General features: G+C 59.2%; 3 protein-coding genes across 3 annotated transcripts; all 3 read left to right on the forward strand.

Moving 5' to 3' along the window:
- Positions 1-2,980: 2,980 nt before the first annotated feature.
- Positions 2,981-5,342, forward strand: LOC137671523 (CD48 antigen-like). The gene is made up of 4 exons (XM_068415118.1): positions 2,981-3,049; positions 3,583-3,900; positions 3,981-4,244; positions 4,668-5,342. Exons 1-4 carry the CDS (start codon positions 2,998-3,000, stop codon positions 4,760-4,762), a joined length of 729 nt encoding a protein of 242 aa, XP_068271219.1. The 5' UTR covers positions 2,981-2,997; the 3' UTR covers positions 4,763-5,342.
- A 3,128-nt stretch (positions 5,343-8,470) lies between these two features.
- LOC137671539 (signaling lymphocytic activation molecule-like) lies at positions 8,471-14,921 on the forward strand. The gene is given in 8 exon segments (XM_068415135.1): positions 8,471-8,522; positions 11,290-11,616; positions 11,970-12,251; positions 13,237-13,350; positions 13,946-14,020; positions 14,226-14,296; positions 14,469-14,747; positions 14,865-14,921. Coding segments are annotated over 8 exon segments (1,257 nt in total).
- Positions 14,922-17,169: 2,248 nt separating this feature from the next.
- Positions 17,170-23,355, forward strand: LOC137671540 (SLAM family member 5-like). The gene is made up of 8 exons (XM_068415136.1): positions 17,170-17,244; positions 19,192-19,476; positions 19,570-19,833; positions 20,659-20,760; positions 20,913-20,957; positions 22,206-22,258; positions 22,946-23,056; positions 23,275-23,355. Exons 1-8 carry the CDS (start codon positions 17,193-17,195, stop codon positions 23,353-23,355), a joined length of 993 nt encoding a protein of 330 aa, XP_068271237.1. The 5' UTR covers positions 17,170-17,192.
- The last annotated feature ends 3,603 nt before the right edge of the window (positions 23,356-26,958 follow it).

A 26,958-nucleotide genomic window follows, 5' to 3' on the forward strand; every position in this document is an offset into this window, starting at 1 on the left:
ATGCATTTATCACAGCTGCCAAGTCCACTCCTTTTTGCCCAAACTTTGCTTTTCTTCGCGCATCTTGACCATTTCTCCCCTACAGGGACCCAGCCGCCCTCAGGAGCCCCAAGGCTGCACCATCTACTCCATGGTTCAGCCCACCAGGAAGGTGAGGTTGCCCCACCACGACCCCGGCCCCTCTTCAGTGGTACAGAAACCCGGGTCCCCTCGGTTCATTAATGGGGTGCTGGGTTCATCATCCATCTCCACGTTGCCTAACAGCAGGTTCTCGCTTGCTCCACAGTCTCCTTCTCTCAAGAGGAAGAGGCTGGACCCATCTTTGACTTCCACTGCCTACGTAGAGGTAACAGGCACCGGAGCGGTGGGGAGATGAGCCCTGGGTATCTCCAAAGCTCATCAGCTTTTTGGGGCCGTGGGGTGCTAAACCATTTCCTTGCAGGCTACGGGGTGTTCTAGACGCTGGTCCCCACCATTGCAGACCTCACCCCCGGCTCCTGCCAGCCACCACCTCTCCTAGTGCCCCGGCTGCCTTGGCAAGACCTTCCCTCCCTTATGGACCTCTTCTCCTGGAGCACCCAGAGACCTCCAGCCCCCACCCAGCAAAGCCACGGGCTTATTTGGGATGGAAATGGTCAGACACGGGTTTTTTGCAAGGATGCAAACCCCAGATACACCTTGGAGCCTTTCCTGCGAGGGAAGGAGGAAAGATTTGGTGGTGGAAAGGTGTCTTTGGAGGAGATGGATGAGAAATGGGACAGGCGGGGTCGTGGGGGAAGAGGACACGTGACGTGTGTGTGTTTAGTGCCAGCGTGTGACCTTGTGGGATTTTTTTGAAGTCTTGACAGGTTCGATACACTTAGGGATTTATTTTTATGTGCAAATATAAGCTGAACTGCATGAGGCAACTGTGGTGCTTGTTTAATTAGCTTAATTGGCTCTTTATAACCTGAAATGTACCTTGGGCACAGGGCGGGAGTGGGAATTGCCTTGTTTGTGGCTCGGGAACTTCTGAAGCGAACGGGGTCTCCTGCAGAGCTGCACTTTGAAAAGCTTCAGCCGTGGGTGTCGGGTAGGGGAGAGGGTGGCCACGGGCATCGGCTTCGGGGCGGTCCCTGCGCCAGCCCCACGGCGAGCTGAGACCGAAACTGCCACGTCCCTTCCCACCTAAGTCACCCCGTGTTCCTCCAGCACGAGTGGCCCTGGGAGAAGGAGGTGGAGGAAGAGGAGCTCCGGCTTCAAAGCTCTTCCCAAAGGCAAAATCAAGGGCTTTGTGCTGGTATTCAAATGAAACATGGCACTTTGATGGCAGCGTGCCACTCGGCGGGGGCGGCTCCGCGACACTCTCCTCCCGCCCGAGTCCCCGGATCAAAACAGCTTTGTGGCTGCTCCCGGTGAAATGAGCATTAATTGGGCTCGTTAACGGGGAGCTGCGCTGGGAGGCAGGGAGGGGGGGTCAGGCTGGGAATTCGGGGGGCCGGGCTGGCGCGGGTTGGGGCTCGGGCACTGCTGGTTTATGCCACCCCGAGCCCCACCCTCTGCTTGTCAAGGTGTGAGTTGAATACTTCTCGCGCCGTAACGGCATCTCCCTCCACACGTGGCGGCCGGCAACGACGGGGACGCGGTGGGATTCACTGGGAAAAGCTCAGGCGCGATGGAGGGGATGGAAATCCTCCGGCGCAGCCCGGGTAGATGCTGCCTGGGAGCAGGGGCTGAAGCAGGAGCCGCATCTCGGCCCCTTCGCAGCCTGAAACGCCGCGTCCTGACGAGCAGAAATGACTGAAGGCGACAGCCCGGAGCCTGGGGGCTGCGGCATCCATCAGCGCTGCCGGAGCCACGCTCCTCACGGCGCTCTAATTTATGCTAATGACCTGCTTTTTGCATATGGGAGGTAATCTGCGAGCGCTGAGGCAGCGCTTTGCTCCCTGCCAGCGAAGTTTGCTTTCCCATCTCTGTCAGTCTCTATCAGCGCGGTGTAACCGGGCGTGGGGACGAGCCGGCGGGTGCTGAGCACCGCGGTGCCGCCGGATCGGTGCCCGTGATCCAGCCCCAGCATCATCGCGCGGCGGCTGGTGCGCTCGGACCGACGTCATCCGGATCCCCCATGGATGGGGAGCGCTCAGGGCTGAAATCAAACTGGGTCAGGGCTCAGCGGGTGCCGCCATCCCCTTTGTTCAGGGCCGGGGTCGGCTCCTCGCTCGCGGCCTGGGCGGCGCGTGGGAAGACGCCGGCGGCCGTTTGTCCGCGGTGCGGAGGCTGCGCTGGCTGCGCTGCCCCACGTGTCCCCTGGCCGGTGCTGAACAAAGGCTCTGCAATGGTGACTTTCGGGAAGGAACCCAAGCTGTAATCGAAATCCTTCATCTGAAGCATCTGCCCTGGTCGGTTGGGAGTGCGCTGGGGCGGCAGCACGTGCTTCAGCATCAGCAAGTCATCTCTCCCACCCCCTTCCCACCCAGTACCTGCGAACTGGGTTCATGGGGACAGCCCAAACGCCAGTGCTGGTGGTCCCTGCTCAAGCTGGGGCCAGACCTTGGTGAGGACACAGACCTGGGCTTGCAGGTGGAGAAATAGGAACCTGTGGGTTGGTAACGGCGGCTGTAAAGGGGAGATGTGGCCCCTGGGGTCTGCGTCTCGTGTACCACCAGGATGGTGGGGTGACTCTGATGGGGGGCTTGATGGGGTGCTGTGCGTGGTGTCCCCAGGGAGGCTCAGTGCTGCTGCCTGGTCTCACTGGCCGACCTTGGGGTTGCAACCTCCCTGCAAACCCTCGGGGTTTTGGAAACCGGGTGGGTGACGAAGCGGAAGCAAAGGAGGAAGCATGGGGCGTTCATACCGTCCCGCAGCCGCGCAGCCGCCCCGCCAGCCCCTGTCCCACAGAGCCCCCCAGCCCCAGGTTTAGGGGCGGGGGGGCTGCAGGCTCGGGAGGATCCTCGGTAGAGCAGCTGCCCACTGAGGGGGTTTTCCACCCCGGGGTTTGGGTGCGGATGCAGAGAGAAGATGGCAGCGGGACTTACAAAGGTGCTCATCTTCATCCTCTTCATCATGCAAGGTATGACAGCGGGTTCCCCTGGTGTGAGGGTGCTGGGTTGGGGGGACATGACTTTGGGGACAACAGAGGACCTTGGAGATGTCCCTAAACCCTCCCTGTCTCCATGCTCTTCCCCAACTTTTCCCATCCTGGGGCTGTGCCTGAGGTGTGACCCACCAGCTCCCTTCCCATGGGACCCCCTGGCATCACCACCACCAAGCTGGGGGTGAGGGGCTGCTCTGGGTGAGCCTGGAGTGGGGAAAGGACCCTAAAAATGAAAGTAAAGGAAAAAAAACCTTCAGCAGGGACACGGGTGGCCCCGTGCTCAGGGCGGTGAGGCGGAAATCCTGCCGTTAGCTGTAGGGTTTGTCCCTGCGAGCCGCCTCCAAGGCCGAGAGCGTGCAAAGGCGTTAGGAATGATTCAAAGAATTACGGGTTATTTGCATTTTCCACGTGTCTGGGAGGAATCGAGGTCCCCAAGCATGGATGGGGCCCAGGGAGGGGTGGGCTGTGTCTGGTTGGCCAAGCAGCGCCGCTCTCCGCTTTCTCGGCAGCCTGGACGCAACGTGGTCCATCATCGGAGGTGGTTGGGGTCGTTCATGGGGTGGCGTATCTCAGTCCCAGCGCGGAAAACCAGATCTCCTACCACCAAGTCCACTGGCGACGTGACAACACTGTGAAGATCGCCAGCCGGGACAGCGCGGGGACGGTCCAGTACCCCAACAACATCTACAAGGGACGCCTGGAGCTCTTCCCCAACAACACCCTAAAGATCAGCTACCTGCAGAAAAACGACAGCAGCACGTACCAGGTGTACCTGGAGGACGAGGTGGGCCAGGAGCACGTTGAAGACGTCCTCCTGACTGTGTACGGTGAGCTGGGAGGGCGGGAGGGTTGTCCCAGCACCCCGTGGGGGGACAGGGAGGCTGTGACATCCCGCTGCCTCTTGCAGATCTGGTCCCCAAGCCCACTGTGAAGGCCAAAGTGGTTGGGGATGACCCATCACGGTGTGAAGCCACCCTGAAGTGCTCGGTGGGGCTCGAAGGGGTGACCTACGAGTGGATCTTCCCCAGCAAGCTCCCGCTGGGGGATGTGGGTACCTCCGAGCAGCACATCTCCTTCGACCCCTCGGTAGAAACCTACATCTGCAAAGTCAGCAACCCCGTCTCCTCCAACAACGCCTCGCTGACCTACAGGCACCCGTGCTCCTGGATAGGTACCAACCGCCGTGCACGCACGAAACTCCAGGCTTGGGTGGGATGAGCTGCAAGGTGGCCTTGGCTTTGGAGGGTCCCTGGAGCAGCGGTGGTGACCCTGAGGACAGCGGGTCCCTGCAAGGCTGGAGGTGGCCCATGGGAACAGGAGCCTGTCCACAGTTGTCCCCCATGGGAGGAGCTGGCTCTGGGAAGTGGGACATGGGCCCATTGGGGTGGGAGGACGTGTCTTGTGGGTGATGGAGATGGTCCCTCAGCCTGTGAGGAAGGATGGGGACATGCCTCAGGGCCACCACAACCCTTTTCCCCCTGCACCATGGGCTGGTGGGTGGCAGGAGCCCAATTGGGGAGGGGGTCAGGGATCCCCTGCCAGGGCCGGGCAGCCCACAGCCCTCCCCACACCCCAGGTCTCCCTCTGCCTCCAGGTGAGTCCTCAGCTGCTGCGTCCTGCACCACCACCAGCGTGCTGGCAGCCCTGGGACACCTCCTCCTCCTCCTCTTCCTCCTCACTCTGGCTTAAGGATGCTTTGTGGTTGACATCTCTCCTCGTCTCATCACCTACTGCCGTGCGACCAGCACCTGGATGAGGCCCCCAAACTGGTTGGATGCAGAACGATGCCGTTGCTCATGGGGAACCATTAGTGTCTGTTACCCCAGCACCCCCTGGTCTCATCCACAGCCACCTGCTTCCCACAGCCCAGGCTCTGGCTGCTCTGCCGCTGCCTCCAGGGTAGCTCTGTGCCTCAGTTTCCCTCCTCACCTTTTCTGCTTTGCTTTCATCAGAGGTCACGTTCTCCAGATGCCAACAAAACAGGGATGATGTCAGTTGCAATGGTCTCTTGAGAACACCAGCAACATAAATTGCTGAATTCATGATTAACTCCTTGGAAATCCTCCTCCCCCCACCCCTGAGATACATGGGGAGACCCAATCTGAGCCTTTCCCCAGGCTCCCCATGGACTTGGGGGGTCCTTGGCCATCGCCTGCCGTCAGCGATGCCCTTTATGGGACCGATGAGCGGTGTGACAGCGTGGGACAGTGCATGACGTGTTTAGCCTGAAACAGGTGACACCAGCATGGGTGCAGCTGGGTGCTGCTCAGCCTCCAGGTCTGGAGCACTGGAGCATCTCGAGGTGGCACCTTAGGGAGGGTTCGGCAGGGCGAGTACGGCTTCTGCCTTCAGAAGTGTCTGTATATGCATTAAAAGAGCTGGAATCTCCAACCCCACGTTTTTAGGTGCCTGTTCTGCGCTCTCCTCTGGGCTGGGGTCGGCCACAGCGGGTGCTGGGGGACCAGGGGGATGATGGAGGGAGCTGCGTTTCTTCCCCAACACCTTTGCTGGGAACAGGAGCCCATCCACAGTTGTTCCCCATGGGAGGAGCTGCCTCTGGGTGGTGGGACATGGGCCTGTTGGGGTGGGAGGATGTGTCTTGCGAGTGACAGAGATGGTGCCTCAGCCTGTGAGGAAGGATGGGGACATGTCTCAGGGCCACCACAGCCCTGGGACACTGCTGCTCCTGCCAGCTCCAGCAAACCAGCCCAAGAAAGGGGAGCACCGGGCTCTACCCTGTGTAAAACCCGAGAGGCATCACTTCCCAGAGCCATCTCCTGAGGCCACATCCATCAAAGGGCCACCAGGGACCTTGCTGGCTCGTTTGAAAAACCAGTAACGAGCACGAGTTGTTCCAGCTCCTGGCTCTAATGAGGTAATTCCTGATGGTTTTAGCACCAATGGATATTTTTTCAGAAATCTCTCCCTTGAAAATATTTGCCTGGGTCTTGGTCCGTTCCCAGATGGAGGTTTGGGGCTCTTCTGCCTCTGACAAAATCCAGGATGACCGCTGAGCACCAGCAGCATAAAACCTACTGGGATGGATAAATACGGAGCTCAGAGCCATGCCTCAGTTGTCTTTCCAGCCAGGACACTTCAGCCTGAGCTGATGGGGAAAGTCCAGGCATTTAAGATCGCTATTGTCAGTTAAAGGAGGTTTTTCTGTGACTGCCTGTATGTTTTTTATGCCCCCAGCTGCTTCCTGGAAGAATACTTTTCTTGATGGTTTTGCTTGTTAAATAATTTTCCCCATTTCTCCTGGCCACACGTCTCTGTGGTAGTGCCCCAGGGGTGCTGCTGGGGCTTCATGGCTTTCCTGGACCAGTTTGTGGTCACAGAATCCCAGAATCAATGAGGTTGGAAGAGCCCTCTGGGATCATCGAGGCCAGCCATTGCCCTGACACCACCATGGCAACTAGACCATGGCACTAAGGGCCATGTCCAGTCTTTTCTTAAACCCCTCCAGAGATGGTGACTCCACCACCTTCCTGGGCAGCCCCTTCCAATGGTCAATGGTCTTCTCCATGCACCCAAGCATGGCGCACCTATCCAGGGCAAGGGAAGAGCTGGGGACCATCCTGCTGCCCTGCCTGGCGGACCCCATCCACTGGAGACTTCCTTCCTGGTCTTCAGGTGGGATTTGTGCCGGGGCAGTTTGCTGCTCCATGAAATACCCCAAGGTGATGTCTAGACCCCTCCATCATCCGGCCAAACGCTCGGCTGCCTCCGACAGAACCAGCGGAGCCGAAGCTCCTTGTGTGCGTGCGGTGAGGAGCGGAGCCGGGTCCCCTCGTGCTGCTCTTACTCACCCTTTCTTTTCTACACCTCTGCTGAGCTCTTCGCTTCTGTGAAACGCTGATTTTTGGGAAATGGTTTGGTTTTTCTTTTTTCTCAGCCAGATGTTTTCAGAGCAGGGAGGAGCAGCCTAGCAGGATGCCGGCGTAGTTTAGCATGGTTTTGGGCATTTTATCATTAAAAATAATTTATTGGCAACAAAACTCATGCAAGTCTCGGAGCCCGGCTCCCCTGAAAAGCAGCGGGATGTCAGTTCACCCTTTGTTTCCCTGCGGCACTAGAGTTATTTTAATAGAGTGAAGGAATTCCTGCTTCACGCTGTCACCTCCGCTCTCCTCTGGAAACCAGAAAAAGCAACAACAACTTGAAGAAAGCAATAGGGAAAACCCCCTCTCCCATTTTACAGCTGCGCGGGCCAAGCACTGACAGAAGTGAATAATTAATTCCACTAAAAACACAAAAACAACCAAGTTTGTCTCATTCCTTTCCAGCAGTGGAACAAGCGAGCGGTGTTTCCCCTGCCCTCCCCATCCCCAGCTCTCTGCTGAGCGCGGGAGGCTGCAGCCCCCGCTCCGTCCCCACCCAGGGGGACCCCCGCAGGAGGGGGGACTGTCCCCATCCCTGAGCACCCACTATGGTGATGGCATCGAACAGGAGCAAACTGAAGCCCAGATCCCCTCCCTGCACCCTCAGCCTAAGGACAAGGCTCAAGCTTTTCCTTGGTGGGATTTCAAACACCACCCACACGCCGCTGTGGTAGTGCCCCATGGGTGCTGCTGGGGCTTTATGGCTTTCCTGGACCTGTTTGTGGTCAATGGTCTTCTCCATGCACCCAAGCATGGGGCACCTATCCAGGGGAAGAGGAGGGCTGGGAACAATCCTGCTGCCCTGCCTGGTGGACCCCATCCACTGGAGACTTCCTTCCTGGTCTTCAGGTGGGATTTGTGCCAGGGCAGTTTGCTGCTCCACAAAATACCCCAAGGTGGTGTCTAGACCCCTCCATCATCTGGGAGAGCTTCATGCTGGGATGGAGAAGCAGCGGTTGGGAGTGGTGGAGTCACCATCTCTGGATGTGTTCAAGAAAAGACTGGACATGGCACTTAGTGCCATGGTCTAGTTGACATGGTGGTGTCAGGGCAATGGTTGGACTCAGCCCAGGTTTGTCCTGATGGATTCTGGGATTCTGTGGGATGTTGCCACACAGGAGGAGCAGCCGCCTCCGCCCCCGCTGCTGTAGCCGGTTTCAAACCTCCACACAGCCCCGGGGAAGCTGTTACCGTATATCAGGTGATTTTCTAAATTTTCCTCTTCTTTCAGCATTGGCTGAAGGACCCGTAGCAGGCTGATGCAGTCCTGGTACAAACTTTAAATCGATGCCCTGCTTCCTTCTGCACGTCTCTTGGGCTGGCTCCGGCGAAGCGTTCAGCTTCTCAGCTTCACGCTTTGAATACTTTCCACTCAGAAAAAGACTAAAGAGTCATTCAGCCAAAACAGGAAACACATGGCCCGGGGCAGCGCCTCTGATTTGAGCACACCTATTCTTATCATGAGCCCGGCACCAGATACTAACTCCACTGAAGAGGAGGCTCCGTGAACCGAGGCATGGGCTGCAGCGCGCGTCTCTGGCTGCTGCTCTCTCTCGGCTGTGTTTGGGGTACGTACGTTTTCCTCTACTCTGTTGGGATTGTTTGGGGATTTGTTTTTTTGTCAGATATTAAGACCTTTAGAAATCACGAGCAGATTGAGTGTAAATATTCATATAGAAGATAAATGCCTTGCAACTCTGCACGGTGCATCCCTAATGTGCTCCTACTAGTCAGGCTGAGGGAGGAGAGAATAAAAGAGGATGAAGGAGCAAAGATGGTGATGGACAAAGTGTAGCTGCAGTAGTGAGCTCTCTACCTTGTGTTTTAGTGGGGTGTTAATAGCACTGGGCAAATAATTTAGTGCCAGATGTGAATTGGGGGACTTGAAATGAAGGTCCTTGATGGATTGTCTCACTCTCTGTGATAGTGTCTCGGATCCAGGGGTGCCAGAGGGCTGGGAGATGGTGCCCACGCAATAAATGTGTATAAGGCGAGTGGAGAGGGACTGGCAGCGGGGCAATGCCTTATCTGGGTGCCCAGAGAGCCCTGGCCGGCTGTGGATGGTGTCCTGGGGACAATGGTGTCCTGGATGAGCCAAAATCCCCCCCAGACTGGGCGGGCAGGGAGCAAGGAGCTCCCGGACCCCCCAGGGCTCTGGGTCCTCTCCTCACAGCCCGTCAGCAGCTACGGGAGGATGTTGTGATGTGAGTTTTGGTGGCACTGAGCCTGCACAAACATGCACGGGTGAATCGGGGTGCCAGAGCAGAGCAGAGCAAAGGGAGCCTTGACTAATCCTGACCCTCTTCTTGGTGCCAGCGTGATGTCTGTCCCCCTTCCCTGGGGACACCGCGTGTCCTCGCAGCCCCACGAGCCCTAAGCCACTGCATCTGTGTAATTCCTGGGTGTGAAACGAAGAGCTCAGCCAGGAAACCAGAGACCTTAGCAGAGCTGGGGTTTCTCCTCTGCTCTGCTGGCTCACTGTTACTAGAATATGTACTTTTAAAATCCCCTCGGGGTTTTCTGCCTGGCCAGCACACCGAAATTCCCATGAGCCCTATCCCTGCTGCGAGGGCTGCTCCGCTGTGCCGGTGGGGATCGCTTGGGGATCGCTTGCCTCCCTCCATCTCCTCCACCCAGGCTCCAGCACGGGTGGCTTCAGACCTCTTTACATCCCTTCCTCCAGCCGAGTCTTCCCTCGAAGGGAAGATGCTCCTCACCCGGGGCAGAGGGTTTTTCTAACGTGATGTAAAAAGGGCTTTTCCATTCAGTAATTAATGAGGAGCCTAAAAACTGCACGTCAAAAGCACACATTGCTGAGAAAATACGGCGTCCGCCTGCGTGCTGGGCTTTACAGTAAATACATCAGCAAAAAACACACGAGGCAGCGGGACCACAGGGTTTCTGTGGGATGACGGCTGTGTCTGCATGGCTGCTTCGATGCTGGGGAGGTGCAGTCTCCAGGGACAGCTCAGAAACTGCTACGGTTCATGTCATGGAGGGGGACAAAAGAAGCGATGGCGCTCACTGGGGATGGCGTTTGCTCTGTGGTTTTTACTGGAACAATATGCGCTGCAGGAGGGGCAGATATTGGGCTTATCTGGGCCTCCCCAGACCTGTTCTTCTGGGGTTGCTCGCTCTTTTCTTTCCCCCCACCCTGGGGAAAAGCCTCACCCCCATGGAAAAAGTCGTTAGGAAACGTGAGGGGTGACACGGTAGAGTCCCATCACCCGCAGTGGTGAGCTGGCACCTTGGAGAGAAGTTTCCTACGAAAACAAACTTGTTTACCTGGAGGGTGTGGGCAAATGTGAATCACTGCCTTGCAGCAAAGGACAGCAAAGAGTTTGGGGGAGAAGGTCCTCTGAGTGCTCTCCAGGAAACCCGTGTGGTCGAGATGCTTTGAGACACGTGGGAGATGTGCTCTTCTTAAGAGCACTTTTCTGTGGCCACCAAGAAACACATCTGGGACCACCTCAACCAGGAGAAGGACAACCTGGGATTTACACCCGAGTCCACCTCCAGGACGCTGCAGCTTCTGCAAGAAAGGTCCCACCGAAGGTTTCTGGAGATGAGGGACTTGAGGGAGGCGGGTGCAGTGATGTGCACCCAACTGCAGGGTTTGGCCAAGCATCACTTCCCTCTGGACTGCCCTGGTGTCACTGGGACTTCTCCAGGCTGGTCCCACTGCTGCCAGCACCCTGCTCCCAGGACCAGCATCCCCACCGGACTGGGACCGCAAGTGCCTTCCCCTGCTCGAGGCAGCCCCGCTCCATGGGGTGATGTTTCACCATGCTGGCTGTCGTTGTCCCAACAAGAAAGCCCAGAGCCTCAAATCAGGATTTGGCCACTGTGCACAGTGGGGTCCGATGCAGGAGAACGCTGAGGCTCAGCTCTCTCACCTTGCTCCGGGAAGGTGAGAGTGGGGAGGAGGAGCAGAAGAAGGCAACACTTCCCCACCAGCTCCTTCAACCCGCATCCTTTGGGGTGGAGGATGTGGGGCTGAGGGCTGGGGGTCACTCCTTTGGTTCTGGGGATGGTCCTGTGGGGTGGGCATGGGGCAGAGCTTGCACCGAGCCCTGATGTACGGCGTGACTCATGTTCCCACCCGCCGGCCATCGCTGGGGCAGGGTGTTGTGGATAACTCAGGGCTTGAAAATGCAGTTATAGAATATAATAGCTAGTTTCAACCAAGGATTACCGGGGTGGGTCCAGCGCCGTTGCCAGCTATAGAAGCTCCGCGGGCATCCACCCTCCTCTGGCAGAGCCAGGATGTGGGGGGGGACAGTTGCCCCGTGCCTCCCCACCTGCCTCAGCCCTTCTCTCCATTCTCCTTCCCAGGCATGGGCCGTGGGGCGAGGGAGACTGTGCTGGGCACCCTGGGGAAGGCGACGATCTTACGGATCCCCCCAGACCTCCGGAACCTCACCCTGCGCTTCGGGGCGGCCGTCTGGAAGCGGGACACGGAGGACCCGCAGAGGAAGCTCGTCCTGCTCAAGTACTCACATGGCAACTACACCAACTACATGCAGGAACGGACTCGCTTCCACAAGCTGAACTTCTCCCTGGAGATCCTGAACACCAGCCGGCAGGACACGCAGCTCTACGAGTACATAGTCAGCGAGGGGCCGGAGGAGAAGGTCTGGCAGATACAGCTGGAGGTGTACGGTGAGACACGCTGCTTTGGGAGGACGGTGCTGGGTGCTCCCGGGTTCTTGCGGTGCTGGGAGCAGGTCTGGGAGGTGGGTGGTGGTCAAGGGAGATGCCCACCATGCTGTCAAGGTGCTGCAGTGAGTCTAGGACCCTCTTGCAGCCCCATCTGGGTGCCCCCAGGAGCCTTTGGGTGCGTGCAGACCACGTCCCTCTCTAATGCTCTTTGCAGTGGATTTGGGGCTGACCTGCTTCCTCTCCATCCCCAGGGGACTGAGGAGAGGCCAGCAGGACTCCCCAGGCAGGGGCCAAGGCAACGTCTGCTCCCTCCCACAGACACAAACCTTTGCCCCCTCCCTCCCTCTCTGCAGAGCCCGTGTCCCACCCCAGCATCCAGCTCGTCAGCTGGGCGCTGGCCAACGGCAGCTGCACCGTCACCCTCAACTGCACGGCGGAGCAAGGGGACAACATCTCCTACAGCTGGGGCAGCCGGGACACTGGCACCTCGGGGCTCTGCTCCAGCAACACCAGCCTCCTGCACTTCTCCTACCCCCTGCAGAACACGAGCATTGCCTGTGCCTGCACGGCCACCAACCCCGTCAGCAGCCGAGTCGTCGCCTTCAACTCCTCCAAGTGCAGCCACGAGCAAGGAGGTAAGTCCCCAGTTGCTGACCTGTCTCTCTCCAGCCTTGTGGTCCTGCTCTTGCTTTGCAGGGGACTTTTTCACGCTGCTTTAGGCAGCCTCAGAGGAGCTTTTCACAAGAAAAGCAGCCACTGCTTCACCCGCTCAGGGTTGCCCACTCCTTCCCGTAAATGCTGGCCATGGAGCCGTGGGTGCCACCTGCCTCCCCGGCCACCGCACTCGCTCATTTTAATTGCATGAGAGTCACACGCCGAGTGGTTTGGGGAGGGTAAAAACCTTGGTGACAACTTCCCCTTCGGAGGCTCTTGGGGCAAAAGTCACGCTCTCTCTCACCGGGATTTTCTAGCACTCCCTCGTGACGTGGGGGACTTCTGCCGGGGCCGGGCAGCGCGGTGACTGTCCCCTTCCCCGGGGTTCTGCTGGGGCCCTCGCAGTGACCTGTGCCGAGAAAAACATCCCTGTGGGAAAAACGCTCAGGGCTGTTGCTTAGGAAAGGGAGGTGATGAAATGAGATGCTCCAGGGGGGGTTTCAGGCTCGGTTCTCACCCCCTTGTCCCCCAAAACCCCCTCGCACCGTGGGGCACCCCGGCGTGGTGTCACAGTGGTTCAGGAGCGGGGCCACCCTGGGTGCCTCCCGCGAAGGGAGCCCGGCTGGAGGTGCAGAGCTCTGTCCCAGGGCTCCCTCCTCACGCACCCACCATGAAGGGCAGTTTACAGAGGGGTTGCCTCCCCACAAGCCTCTGTAAAGCCACCGGAGACATTTTTAGGGCTTTATCTGGCTTCGATCTGGCCCCCAGCAGGTTTTTCGCTGACTGTTGCAGTCTGAAGAGAAGCATTTCCTGCCCCTTGTTTCCTGTTCTACCGAAATCATGAGCCCCAAATTAGGTGCTGAGATGAAGAAAGATTTTTTAGTGACCTGTTCTGCTCAGCTCTGGATGCCCCTGGGCCCCAGGGCTGGTGGTTCACCCCCCTCCCCTCTCTGCCCCCCATCCCAGGCAGCGCCGGGCTGAGGATGGAGCATCTCGTGCTGCTGGTGGTGGTGGGGTCCATCGTCGCAGGAATGATGTTCACCGGGGTCTACTGGGTCACCCATCGGGCCAAGCCCATCGGTGAGGAAGGGTGCTGGGGCGGTGGGTGGTCTGTGGGTGGGGTGAGCGTTGCGAGGGGGGGACAGAAGCTGCCCCCAGCCAGCCCCAGTGAAAGGACCGAGGGGCTGATCCCCACGGGCACCTCATCTTGGGAGTACCCGGTCCTTGGGAAGGAGCAAAAGGTGCTTCTCTTGAAGCACGGAGTGAAAGGCAGGAAGGAAACCAGCTTAAAAAAAAAAAAAGATAAAAAGAGAAGCGTGCCTGCGTGTGATCCTGATCGCTTCACCCAGATGATGGGCTTCTGAGAGAGCATTGCAAGGTCTTAAGGGGAATCGAGTGATCCCAGCCCAAATTTGAGAGAGCATCATCTCTCCGAGTGCCTCAGCTGGGCTGTGGAGACAAATTTGCTAAGCTGCCCTGTGTGGTGGCCAGAAATCCCCTCACCACAGCCGGGCAGATGCAGCTGGGTCCGGCCAGTGGGCACCATGCTGGGGACGGAGCCAGCCCGGGCTCATCCTTGCCATGCCTTGGGCCATGGGAGCAGGATGCGGCTTGTGAAGCGCCGGGGTCCCCCTCGGTCCCTGCTCCCCTCCGTGACTTGCTCATCCCCCCGCAGCCGGCCGGGAGCTCTCGCCGCTCGCCCAGGACAGCGCCGTGCACACCATCTACTCCCAGGTGCAGCGGGTGGAGGTGAGCCCCGACCAGCATCACCTCGGCGCACAGGGGGGAAAAATGTGCTCCTTTGGGGTGGAAATGCCCCTTCAGTGATGGGACCCCCAGTGCTGCAGCTGGGGGGGACTGTGGGCACGACCCTGCCAGGGTGGCTTGGGTGGGGGTCTTGGACATTGGCAGCAGCACCCAAAGCCCCAGGGCGTTGCTGGGTGCCTCCGTGCTGCTCTGCGGCACCCTCTGAGATGGGCTTTGGCCATCGGATGTCAATGCAGCCCCACAGCTGGTGAGGGAGAGGGTGAGATTGTGGCTGGGGGGCACTGGGGTGGCTGTGGGCTCCCTGGGGTCAGCCTGGCTGCCGTTGATTTGGGAATCGCTGGGAATAAGGTTGGGTGCTGCAGCTTCCCCAGCCCCCAGCATCCCAGGGTGGCTCTGGGGACAGACCAAGTGCTTTCCACCCCCTCCCCGAGTCCTGCTCAGCTCAAAATGGGGAGCAAATGGTGGGTCCATGTGGGGTGACGGGAGGGAAGGGCCCCCACGGCGAGCTGCCTGCCGCTGCTCAGCCTCCGCTCTCCGTGCAGAAGCAGAAAGGGGTCCCCACCGCCGAGCACCCCTCCTGCACCACCATCTACGCTGCAGCCACCGGCCTGCCCCCGGACCCAGCCCCAGACCCCAGGAGAGCCCCGCGCCCCCCGCGCAGCCCCTTGACAGAGCCGCCTGCCCCACAGGGCCACCCGCCCACCTCACAGGTAAGGGTGGCTGCCCCTCTGTCCTCGCCCCGGCTGGGCATTGCCATGGGGTGACCCACAGCCCTCCCCAGCTCGGGCACCTCGCTGACCCCTTTGCTCCCCCTCTCTTTGCTGCAGAGCCCCACCAAGGAGCCCACGACGGTTTACGCCAGCGTGATGATGCCCACGGCCTGAGCCTCTCCAGGCAGCAGCCCAGCCTGGCCTCCGCCTCTGCTCACCGGGCACCGACATCTGCGTTCTCAGCTGGAGGAAACCCTGCTCGTTCCTGAGGAATCAGGGCAAAACCCTCCCGCATGCGCCCACCCCCCACTGCAACGACGGCTGCGGAGGTGAGGGACGGTGGAGCAAAGAGCAGGGCTGAAGAAAGGCAAGAAATGTCCCCAGGCTGTGGCTACGGGTGGCCAGCGAGATGCTGAAGCACCGGGAGAGGGGAGAGGGGCTCTGGATACGACCCCCCAGTCAGGCAGGAGCAATGGGGAGAGAATCGGCGCCTCAGAGGGGAAGGCTCAGCCCGTCAGCACCGCGGTGCTGGAAGCAGGTTTGCATCCCAACCTCATCTCTGCCCTGTGGGTTTTCACCCCATGGCCTCATCCTGCGGGCCCAGCTTCGCTAGAGGGAGCACCCAGCTCATGGCAGCCGGTGACGCCGGTGACGCGCAAGGACGTGGGTTCAACGGGGAAAAATCAGAAGCGATTCTTTTTTTTTCCGACCTCTGCTCTGCAACTGGTTGCAAAACTCTTGGGGTTTGGGCCAAGGGGGTGAAGAAAGTTTTGCAACGCCCTCAGGGCTGAGCCCTGCCCTGGCCTGACCCCCCCGCACCGGGAGCAGCCCCTGCCCATGCCTGGGGGAGCAGCCGCATCCCACCGCACTTTTCCATCCTCATCCTTTTCCACTGATGCCTACGGGACCAGGCGAGGATCTTCCACCCGGACCACGTAAAGCTGAATTTCTGGCTGAGAGGGGGAGGCAGCTCCTGCCCGTGGCAGCTCCCGACGTCCCTGCGGATATACCCAGCGTGGGGATGCTGGAGGGGGCCTGGAGGAGGGACCAGGGCTGGAAAATCTTTCCAATTCCCCCCCCAGTCTGAGCTATTTTATAATCCCAACATAACTCAGCTCGTACAACAGGTCTGATCTCGTGTGCCGCTGCTAAGGGAAAGGAAAATAAATTTATAATAATGCCTTTTGGAAAGGTTTGGAGGAGTGTGTCAGGGGCTGGATGAGGCTTTGCAGCGGGGGGGGGAAGAGAAATCAGTGTTTTTGCACCTCCCTGGCTTCCTTCTTTCGTTACCACAGAAAATCAGCTGAGCTGCTTCCTTGGAAAAAAGTCTCTGCAAAGCAACTTCCCCCGGGAGCACGGGCAGGTCCAGGGAAGGGCAAGGTCACGCTTGCCCTTGTGCCTCTAAAAGCCCCCAATTCTGTGCCTGGCACTTGTGCAGGATGGAGTTTGGTGCTACCCGTGCTGGTCCTTGCAGAGCGATGGGGCAGGTGCCCGACCCTGTGCTGTGCCACCCCAGAATTCCAGTAAAAACGCTGATATTGGCATTGCAGGGGAGCGTCAAGCTGCCACAGACCCCCCCAGCTCCCACGGGGAGGCAAAGGGGGTTACAGGGTGGCTCATCCCCCAGGGTCTCTCGTCGTGCCTCTGATCTCACCTCCCTGCCAAGGGCGTTGTGAAGAGAGGAGCCGTTTTTGAGCAGTTTGGTGGTGTTGGTGCTTTGGTACAGAGCAATGACGCCAGTCCCTGCGCTAACGTAGCCCATCCCTCAGCATCGGGGCAGCGCTGAGGGGTGCCAGCAGCCCCCGCTGCCTCGCTGGGGTGGAGGAACCGGGGCTGCTTTAAAGCCCAACATCCCCAGCCGGTCCAGCGCACTTCCTCCAGCTGGGTTTCAGTGTGACGCTGGTGTCATGCTACTTCCTGGAATAATCTCAATTAGGGAAGCGGCTGCGTCCCTGTAGTTGTCATCCCGCTGCCCCGTCTAGGGGGGGATGGAGTTTGGGGGGGTGGAGAGTTGGCATCTCAGCATCCCTTACGCAGGTTGCCATGGTGGGGTTGGTCCATGGGCAGTGACATGCTCCTGGGCATTGACCTGTGATGGTCACCACGATACCCCTCTCAGGGCTGCTTCCCATGGCCATGTCACTCGTGGCCATGATGATGCCTTTGTCCCAGCTGCCACACTTCTGCTTGCTGATGGAGCCTTCTCAGCTCCCAGTTTTCATCAGGCGTGTAGGATGTTCCTCCTTGTCATGCCCCTCCAGACCCGTGTCACCGCCTGGTGTCACTGCAATGGTAAAAGCCATCGAAGCACACAGTTATCTCCACCCACCCACCCAAACGCGGCGGGGGGGGGGGGGAAATGTGGGCACAGGCGCTTTGTCTTCCTCTTGCCACCACCACGACCTGCAGCAGTGCTGAGAGCCCCTCTCCCTGCGCTGCGTGTCGATGGACGTGTTTCGGCGCCTGCTGCTTGCCCTCCTCCTCCTCCACCAAGCAAGTAAGTGCAAGATGCTCATTTTCCCTCAGTGGTGGAAGGAAAGAAGCCTCTGGGGGGGTTCAGGGTGGTTTTAGGGGCTCCCCAGGAGTGCAGGGACAGGGCTGGCATCTGTGGGACCACCAGTGCAGGTGCAGCTCCATGGGGATAGAGTTTGTCCCTGGGATTTTGGGCGAACCAGGCTGAAGATGCCCAGCGTGACCCAGTGCTGGCCCCTTGCTCTCTTGTGGTCCCCCTCTGCTAATGAGTGAATGCATCAGGTCTCAGCTCTGGTCCAGTTGCCGTCCAGCTGCTGCCAGATGTGCACCGGCCACTGAGTTTGCCATTCTGCTCCATGGTCAGGGTCTGTCCCCCTGCGTGCTGTCTCGGAGTTTTCTGTGGTTTCATTTTGGGGTGTTTGGGGCTGTTTGGAACAGGAGACACTTTCTGCCTCTCTTTTCAGGCAAGGGGAAAGGGGCAGAGATGCTGGCTCTGCCCTGGCCGCTGCCCGCAGCCTTGAGGAGGGTTTTACTGCCGGATGAGCTCTCCAGCGACCTTATCTGCTGTTGAGCAGAACTTCCTTCAAGTCTATCTCCCTTAACTAGCTTTTCCTTCCGTGTGGTCAGAGATGTCCCGGAGGCATCCCCACGGGATCAGGCAGGAGGGACCAGAGCTGCAGAGCCCTGGGGAGACGTGATGACCTCGGAGTCTGGCTGCCCATCTGAGCCAGGATCAGTTCCCTTTCCAGGAACCGGGCGAAAACCTCCCTCCCCAGCCCAGACTGTACTAATTTTTAAATGGGAAGTAGCTAAAATAAGAGGGAAATGTCTTCCTCCTCCTCAGATGAGGAGAGAAGCAACTGCGTATTTGGGGAAGAGACCACTCATTTTCTTCCCTGCTCGTGTAGATGAGCTTGGCCTTTGGGTCTGGCGATGAAAGGGGACCTGCCTGCCCTTTCTGAGCCATTCAAACTCCCCCTCGCACTTTCGTTTTGCACCTCAAGGCTCTGTCCCTTGCACCCGCTTTGCACATGGGAAGCAGCGTGGGTGTCCCGGAGCTGCAGGGGAACCTGGTGCCTCTTGCTTCACAGGTCCTTGGTGGGTGTGAAAGCACAGGTCCTCCTGAGGGACCTCAGCCCAGAGCCTCAGAGGCAATTAGTGTGTTTAAAATAAAAAGGAATCCCCTAATCCCTGCAATCACCCCATGTTGGAGCAGCTCCTCAGTGCTGTCCACAACCAGCGTCGGTGATCCGACAGGCATCCACCTCCCCAGGGCTGTTGGAGTGGGTCAAGAGGAGGCCACGAACATGGTCCAAGGGATGGAACAGCTCTGCTGAGGACAGGCTGAGAGAGTTGGGGCTGTTCAGCCTGAAGAAGAGAAGCCTCCGGGGAGACCTTCTAGCACCTTCCAGTACTTATAAGAAAGTTGGGACAGACTCTTTAGCAGGGCCTGGAGCGATAGGACAAGGGGTGATAGTTTAAAACTAAAAGAGGGGAGGTTCAGACTAGATATCAGGAAGGAATTTGTTATGCTGAGGGTGGTGAGACACTGGCCCAGGTTGCCCAGAGAGGTGGGAGATGCCCCATCCCTGGAGACACTCAAGGTCAAGTTGGATGGGGATTGGAGCAACTTGGTCTAGTGGAAGATGTCCCTGCTCATGGCAGGGTTGGACTAGATGACCTTAAAGGTCCCTTCCCACCCAACAAAGGTCCCTTCCCATCCAACCCAGTCTGATCCTATGGCTTTACCCACCACTGAACAGAGGTACCGTGCGTGATAGCACGGGGGGCTCTGGCCCCTGTAGACCAGCCTGGCTGTGGCACCACACTGTGTGTTCACAGCGGGGCAAGGCTCTTCTTTTGGCCAAGGCCCCTTCCCAGAGCCCTCCTGCCTTCTCCACCAGCCACCCCCCAAGCTCGCTGTGCATCCCCTGCCCGGTCATGCTGCCTTCAGCCCGGCTTCTCTCCCCAGTGTGCGAGACAGAGGTGAACGGTGCCGTGGGCAAGTCCGTCACCTTCTGCATTGAGAGCCTGGATGGAAAACCCGTAGCCTGGAGCTTCCAAAACGAAATCATAGTGTCCGTGAAATTCAGCAATCCTCCCGAAGCCACGTTTTTTGATGACAACTACAAGCCACGGTTGACCTTCCCCAAGAACGGCACGGCGCTCACCATCTCCCAGCTGAGGATGGACGACGCCGGCACCTACACCGCCAAAATCTCGGGGATTAAAACCACCTTCACCCTACACGTCTACAGTAAGCACCTTTTAGTGTTTGTGGGGGTTTTTTTAATGCTTTTTGCATAAATGGGGGGTCGGGGGTTTCCTGACAGCCCCCCGCTTCCCCCAGGGGAGCTGGCGGTGCCGACGGTGACCTGCGCGGCGCAGAACTGCTCAGCCGACGGCTGCCGATACACCCTGCGCTGCGGCACGTCGGGCTCCGGCTTCGGCAACATCTCCTACAGCTGGAGCGTGGGGGGCCGGTCGTGGGGCGAGGGGTCCACGGTGCTGGTGGAGGAGCCGCCCCCGGATGAGCTGCCGCTCACGTGCACGGCACAAAACCCCGTCAGCAGCCGCAATGCCACCGTCACCTCGCCCGCTGCCCTCTGTGCAGGTAACAGCCATGGGAAGGTGCATGGGTGGGTGGTGGGGATGGGTCGTATCCTGCTCCCCGTGGCTTCAGCGTCCCCCCTGGGCTGTGCAAAGAGCGAACCGTGGACCCCCGGCAGCGGCACTCACCTCTCTCCTTGTTCTCTCCCCTTGCCCAGGCCACCAGAAAGCACAACCCACCCTCCCACCACGAGCTGCCCACCCATGTCCCCCCTCGCTCCTAAATGTCTGCGTGTGCCCGAGGGTCCGGCCGCCCCAGACCCCCAGAAGATGGGGAGCCTGAGGCCAGCACAGCCCATCTCCTCCCAAAACAGCTCATGGGGGATGTCCAGGCTCTCTGGGCAGTGCTCGTAGCATCCGTGCGCCGTCTTTGTCACTTGGGGAATTTGGGGAGGGGAGGTGGGGTCCACATTTCTACCTTGTCCCCCCAAAAGTCCCAGCTTGGGACAGGAGCATCGAATCCGCGCAGCAGAGTGGCAGAGCCAAGGCTGGGCTGGAGGTGGGAGCGTGGCTCCATGTACCCCTGCTGCCCCCAGCCCACGTGGGGTTTTTCCCCACCCATGAGGTCCCCGGAGTGCAGAGGGACATCAGTGGGGGCAGTCGTGGCCACGGAGGGGCTGGGGCGGGCATCTCCCAGCTCTGCTCTGTCTGCAAAGCAGCGTGTCCTTTCCGTGTTGGACCGTGTTATCGTGAAATAAGGGTGCCCATGAAGAGGGAAGGGCTCAGCGGGGGGTTGAAGCACAGATGTGCCCATTCCACCCCCGCTATGACCCCGGGAAGAGGCAGATACATTTTGGGGTGTCATTATCAGACCTTTTTCTCTTTGAAGGCACCTCCTCCAGCAGGCGGGCTGGCATCGTGGTCGCGTTGCTGGCCGCACTGGGAGTGCTTTTGGCAGCGGTTATCTGCGTGATCCGCTGTAACTCCAAAGGTGAGCTGCTTCCCCCCCCCCGAGGACCCGGCGAGCAGGAGATGTGATGGGGGAGGACGCAGCCAGCCCCGCTCCCCGGGCACCCAACAGAGCTGAGGGGTTTTGCTTTGGGTGCCCCTGCTGATGGGAGCCCCGTGTCGCTTCTCCCCCAGGCTGGAGGATCATCCGCTCGCCTGCAGCCGAGGCTACGAACGCAGGTAGGACTTTGGGGCTCCCCCCGGCATTTCCCTCCCTCCCCCTTTGTCCTGGTGGGAATCGCCTGGTCGCGGTTAAGATGAGGAGGGGAATCATCCACCGGAGTGTACCCCGGCTTGTGGGCCCCCCAGTGCCGCCCCACGCCTCCCCCCGGCACGCACGGAGGCGAGCGAGAGGGGACGATCCCAGGCAGCGTCGCCGTGGCTGAAGCCGCGCTCTCCCCCAGTATCTTGCTGGAAAACCTCGTGCCAACCCACCAAGAAGGAGCCGGGAGCGCAGCCGTGAGATCACCAAAGCAAGAGGGATTTGGGGAGAAGACAAGAGCTGGCAAGAGACACCTTGGGGAGGTTGGCAGAGACAAGCCAGGGGTTCGGGGTGCGAGTCCAGCCAAGAAACTCGGTGGAAGAAGAGACCACTGGACCAGTTCCCATCTCCTCCCTGATGTTCAGGGTCATTTTGCGACGGGATGTGCTGTGCCCATCACCGCTGCGACTGAGCCCATGGCCAGCAGAGACCTCGCTGGCTTTTTTTCCTATGTGTCATTTCAGTAAACTGAAATAAAGCTGCTGCGAACGGCGAGTTCCTGCCTCGTGTTTTGCATTCGCGTGTGCTCGAGCGGGATGTCGGAGCACACGCAGCACCACGGGCTCCTCCCAGCAGATAATTTGGATCCAGCTCTTCCGTCGGGAACCACGGGCAAAACCTCTCCCCGAAGCACTCGTCTCTGCGTGGCTGTGCCTCTCTGGGGCTGGCAGCAGCACTTCGAATGAGAGGCACTGGAATTTTGACCCAAAAATGGGATTATGAAGGATTTAAATCCTCTCTGACGAGCCAAAGAACAAGCTGACTCTAACGCTTGCTGCAATCGTGGCAACATATGAAGGAGAAACAAACCTGTATCACCTCCAAAAGCAGCCAGGGATCTTGTATTTAAATAAAAAAAAGCTGATTTTCACTAACAAGTCCCTTCATCTGCCATCCTTTGAGCTGCAACCAAGCACCCTGCTCCCGCAGCAGCCTGGACGGTGGGATGAGGTCCTGACCCAGACCCCCAGACCCATCCAAGGGGCTGCTGGGTGCTGCAGACCCCACACGGCCACACATTCCCCCGAGCCCAGCACGCTCCAAGCCAGGATTCCCTCCAGCCCTCGGCCAGGAGCATCCCGGTGGTACCACGGGTCACACACAGGGACCCACCGCAGCCCCTTCCCCTGCTCCCTCGCTGACCCTCGGCTGTTTTCTCCTTGCAGAGGCCGGAGCAGAGTACACGACGGTGTATGCCCAGGTCGGCCCTTACCAGCAGGTGAGTTCGTGCAGGCTCATCCCCATCCTCCCAGTATGTGGCTGCGCGCCCAGGGTGGTCCCTGCATGGGACGGGGATGGTCTGGGGCCACGTGGTGGGATGGGGAGGAAGGACGGCAGCTGGACAGCCCCAGGGTTTGTCTCTTAGATCCTCCTGGGAAGTTGAAGGGGGACGTGGCAGCGCTGGGGCTTGCCCAAGAGCAGCTGGCACAGCCATCTGCCCGCGCTTCCCAGTGCATCACCAGGGTCTCTGTCCCCGCCCCTCCCAAACCTGGGTTCACAGAATCGCAGAATCAATGAGGTTGGAAGAGCCCTCTGGGCTCATCAAGTCCAATCATTGCCCTGACACCACCATGGCAACTAGACCAGGGCACTAAGGGCCATGTCCAGTCTTTTCTTAAACCCCTCCAGAGATGGTGACTCCACCACCTCCCTGGGCAGCCCCTTCCAATGGCTAATGACCCTTGCTGAGAAGAAATGCTTCCTAATGTCCAACCTGACCCTCCCCTGGTGAAGCTTGAGGCTGTGTCCTCTTGTCCTATCGCTGGTTGCCTGGGAGAAGAGGCCGACTCCCACTCCACTACAACCTCCCTTCACGTAGTTGTAGACTTCTTTGGCTCTCCCAGGCTTTGAGATCCCTTTGCCAGCTCCGAGCTCTGAAAACACACTTTAACCACCTTTTCCCCAGGTGCACCCGCAGAGTTTATTGGATGCCCAGCAAGACAAAGCAAAGAAGATGCTGACCCCCAGTGAGGACACCTCTAAAACCATCTATTTCACCATCCAGGCTGTGGCCCAGGTGAGTTGGTGCTCATGGCCACCTCGCCCGGAGGGAGACGAGCAAGACCCCAGGGTGAGAGATGTAACCCTGGAGCAAGGGGCACGGAGAGATGGGGCTTCACTGGCCTTTCTTGGGGTCCAGATCTTCCAGCCAAGCCCACGGGTCCCACTTTCTCACCAAAGGAGGGGTTGGCTCCCTCAAGCCCAAGCAAAGCTTTTGTCCCTTTGCAATTGCAGACGGATGATGAGAAGATGGGCAACTGCGTGCCAGGGCGCCAGGAGCAGGATGAGAAGAGCCTCTACCTGTCGGTCAGCTAGCCAGAGCCTGCTCTGCCCGGCTGTGGCCCGGGGGGCTGCAGCATCCCCCTTCCCTCCCCAGCGCTGCCTCCGGATCCCCGGCCACGGACGCGAGGATGGAAGCGCCCTTAAGCACAGGCTCGGCTGGCACAGGAGCTCTGCCCGTGTTTTGGCATCCACGTGGGGTTTGGACTCCTTTTTCTGCCCTCTCCCACCAGACCAAGGCCATGGGGCTGCAAGTCCAGCCCTCCCAGTGCAAGGACACAAGCTCCTGGGATTCCCCCTGCAGCACGTCCCAGTGTGGAGCCTCAGGATGAGAGGATGGGAAGACTTGAGCAGCCTCTTAAAACCCCCCTTTTTTTTTTTTTTTCTATACTTTTGAACTTGGCAAACCCTTTGCCTGCCTCACTTGGTTGCTAAATGAAGAAAAAGCAAAAAAATAACACTTGATTGTAGAAAGCTGAAGGAGGAAACACGTGCCTTCGCCCGGGTGCACACACCCAGCCTGCTGTGGTTTATGGTGCTGCCGGCTGCTCCCCCAGTGCTCGCTGCTCCCGGGGACCTTCCAAACCTGGCAGCACCCCAACACCGTGCCCAGCTCCGCTTTATGCCACCAGCGAGCTGCCCACGGTCCCCCGAGATGCTGCAGGGCTGTGCCGGGGGCAGGAGGGGGTCCAGGCTTGGGGGAAACCAGGACAAGGAACGTGACTGGTGCTGTTCTGCTCCCTCCTTTGATGTGTTTGTAGATGAACTATTTGTATGTGAAGTGTTGTGTTTCTGGAGTGTTTTTTTGTTTTCCACCAGAGCTTTAGGGAGGAGAGCGGCTCCCCGAGCCATGCAGGGGTGCTGCAGGGGAGGGTAGTGGCTGCATCCCACAGAATCCCAGAATCCCAGCCTGGGTGGGGTTGGAAGGGACCTTCTTCACGGAAAGGGTTGTCAAGCACTGGCACAGGCTGCCCAGGGCAGTGGTGGAGTCCCCATCCCTGGGGGGATTTAAAAGCCGTGTAGATGTGGTGCTGAGGGCCATGGTTAGTGGTGGCCTTGGCAGTGCTGGGTTAACGGTTGGACTCGATGATCTTAAAGGTCCTTCCCAACCAAAACCATTCTGTGATTCTGTGAGATTCCCCCAGCCCACCCCCTGCCCAAGCAGGGTCACCCAGAGCACGTTGCGCAGGGTCAGGCCAGGCGGGTTTGAATATCTCCAGAGAAGGAGACTCCCCCCCTCCCTGGGCAGCCTGTGCCCGGGCTCTGGCACCCTCAAAGTCAAGATGATTTTCCTCATAATCACACGGAACTTCCCATGTTTCAATTTGTGCCCGTTGCCCCTTGTCCTGGCGCTGGGCACCACTGAGAAGAGTCTGGCCCATCCCCTTGACACCCGCCCCGAAGGGATTTGTGAGCATTGAGAAGATCCCCCCTCAGTCTGCTCTTCTCCAGCTGAACAGCCCCAGCTCCCTCAGCCTCTCCTCGCAGCAGAGATGCTCCAGCCCTCTGACCATCTCCGTACCCTCCGCTGGACTCTCCCCAGTAGCTCCTTGTCTTTCTGGAACTGGGGGATGGCACACCGGCACCAATTTCCCGGTGCTGCCGGACGAGCAGCCGCCGCCGGCGCTGGGAAGCCCCTTCCCGTGCGTGCCGCTTCCCCCTGCGCTTTGTCTTGTCTGTGCGGTTAGTAAATTATTCAGGGATGGAACCGGAGAGAGCTTTGAAGTGCCTGGCACGGGGAGCCCTCCGGGAGCTACCGGAATAAAAATGCGAGACGCATCTGAGCTCCGTTTCTGTCTGTGTATTATTTTGGGTGAAAACAGGCCATTACTGAGGAGCCTGTGGAGTCATTTGTTTATTCTCTGCATTCTCACAGTATGTGACAAGCTTGTTTGCGAGTTCCTCAAATTCATGCTGATCAATTAAAAATATAGACCTCAGTGAGGCCACACATTTTATACCAAGGGATTCACAGAATCCCAGAATCAATCAGGTTGGAAGAGCCCTCTGGGATCATCGAGTCCAACCATTGCCCTCACACCACCATGGCAACTAGACCAGGGCACTAAGGGCCATGTCCAGTCTTGTCTTAAACCCCTCCAGAGATGGTGACTCCCCCACCTCCCTGGGCAGCCCCTTCCAATGGCTAATGACCCTTGCTGAGAAGAAATGCTTCCTAATGTCCAACCTGAACCTCCCCTGGCCAAGCTTGAGGCTGTGTCCTCTTGTCCTGTCGCTGGTTGCCTGGGAGAAGAGGCCAACTCCCACCCGCTACACCCTCCCTTCAGGTAGTTGTAGACTGCACTAAGGTCACCTCTGAGCCTCCTCTTCTCCAGGCTAAACACCCCCAGCTCCCTCAGCCGTTCCTCAGAGGTCAGACCCTCCAGACCCTTCACCAGCTTGGTCACCTTCCTCTGGACTCGCTCCAACACCTCAACATCTTCCTTGATGATGCCCAGAACTGGACACAGGATTCAAGGTGCGGCCTCACCAGTGCCGATTCATCTGGTTTTGGCACCAAATCTGTCCTTGTAACTCCAATCCTCAGCCTGGAGAGGGCTTGAAGCAGTGGTGATGGCACCAGGGACTGGCCCGAAGGGCAGTGCTGGAGCATCACCTCCTCCTTCGCCCACGCCGACGGCTGACGGGGCTCCATCCTCGAGGCACAGCCCCCGAAATGACCCCCCGGGAGGGTTTCTGCCCATTAATCACTCTATTTCAGTGCCAACACCTTGGAGCTCACAGGAAGCCGCTGGTAGGGCAGAAAGGGGAAGGAAGACGTTGCAAGAGGGGCAGCGGCGGCGGAAGGCTCGGTGGGGCAGAGGAGGATGGAGGCGAGGGGCGTCGGGACGGGGTGGCTCTGTGTCGCGGTGCTCTGCTCCGGAGCTGGTGAGTGGGGCTGGGTGAGGGGGTCCCTCCATCTGTGGGGCTGCAGGGAGGAGGAGGAAGGGGCGATGTGAAGGCAGTGGGTGCGAGGCCGAGGTGCCTTCCCGGGGGACCCTTTGAGCAGGGCAGGACGCTCCAGGGCTGTTTCACGGGGGACAAGGCTCAGGCCAGCTGCTTTATCTCTTGGCTCGGGGCTGGTTCGGGTGCGGGGGGAGGACTGGGGTTTCCTGGGCTCTCCCAGCACCGAGCTGAGCCACAAACCTGCACCCTGGGCTCCCCGGCTCCTGCGCAGCCCAAGCTGGCCACGCACAGGGATGCTCGCTGGCCACTGGCCCCCTCCCCAGCCGGGAGCGTGGCGGCTCTGGGCTGGTTTGCTCGGGGACCCCGGTTCACCAACGCCCGTCTGCGCTGGCACCGCTGCCCATTGCCCAAGCTCCACGGGGCCACGTCAGCGTGACACAGCGTGCGGCCGGGCACGACTTCCCCCGAGCCGCCTGCTCGGCGTCCCGGCACCCACCACGGCGCTGCCATTAGCACCTTCTTCGTTAGCGGGTGTTCGTCCCAGCAGGATGTGGGATGGCAGCGCCCGCTGTCCCGCTGGCATCCACCAGCCCCCTCAGGCGATGCCCCCCCCAGCCCCACACCTCTGCCCCACGTCACCCGAGGCTGGAGGGATGGGGGTTACCCATTCCTTGCTCCTACCTCACCTTTCCCCGTGCTGAGCTCCCAGTACAGGACCCTGGAGGGGCTGGC

Source organism: Nyctibius grandis, chromosome 17, assembly GCF_013368605.1.
Source record: "Nyctibius grandis isolate bNycGra1 chromosome 17, bNycGra1.pri, whole genome shotgun sequence".
Classification (NCBI taxonomy): Eukaryota; Metazoa; Chordata; class Aves; order Nyctibiiformes; family Nyctibiidae; genus Nyctibius; species Nyctibius grandis.

Bases quoted from the DNA above. Each gene is read 5' to 3' on its own strand.
- LOC137671523 (XM_068415118.1), top strand. From the start codon at position 2,998: ATGGCAGCGGGACTTACAAAGGTGCTCATCTTCATCCTCTTCATCATG. The intron at 3,050-3,582 runs GTATGACAGCGG...CTTTCTCGGCAG, and splicing joins CATCCTCTTCATCATGCAAG to CCTGGACGCAACGTGGTCCA. The intron at 4,245-4,667 runs GTACCAACCGCC...CTCTGCCTCCAG, and splicing joins GCACCCGTGCTCCTGGATAG to GTGAGTCCTCAGCTGCTGCG.
- LOC137671540 (XM_068415136.1), top strand. From the start codon at position 17,193: ATGGACGTGTTTCGGCGCCTGCTGCTTGCCCTCCTCCTCCTCCACCAA. The intron at 20,761-20,912 runs GTGAGCTGCTTC...CTTCTCCCCCAG, and splicing joins GATCCGCTGTAACTCCAAAG to GCTGGAGGATCATCCGCTCG. The intron at 23,057-23,274 runs GTGAGTTGGTGC...TTGCAATTGCAG, and splicing joins CCATCCAGGCTGTGGCCCAG to ACGGATGATGAGAAGATGGG.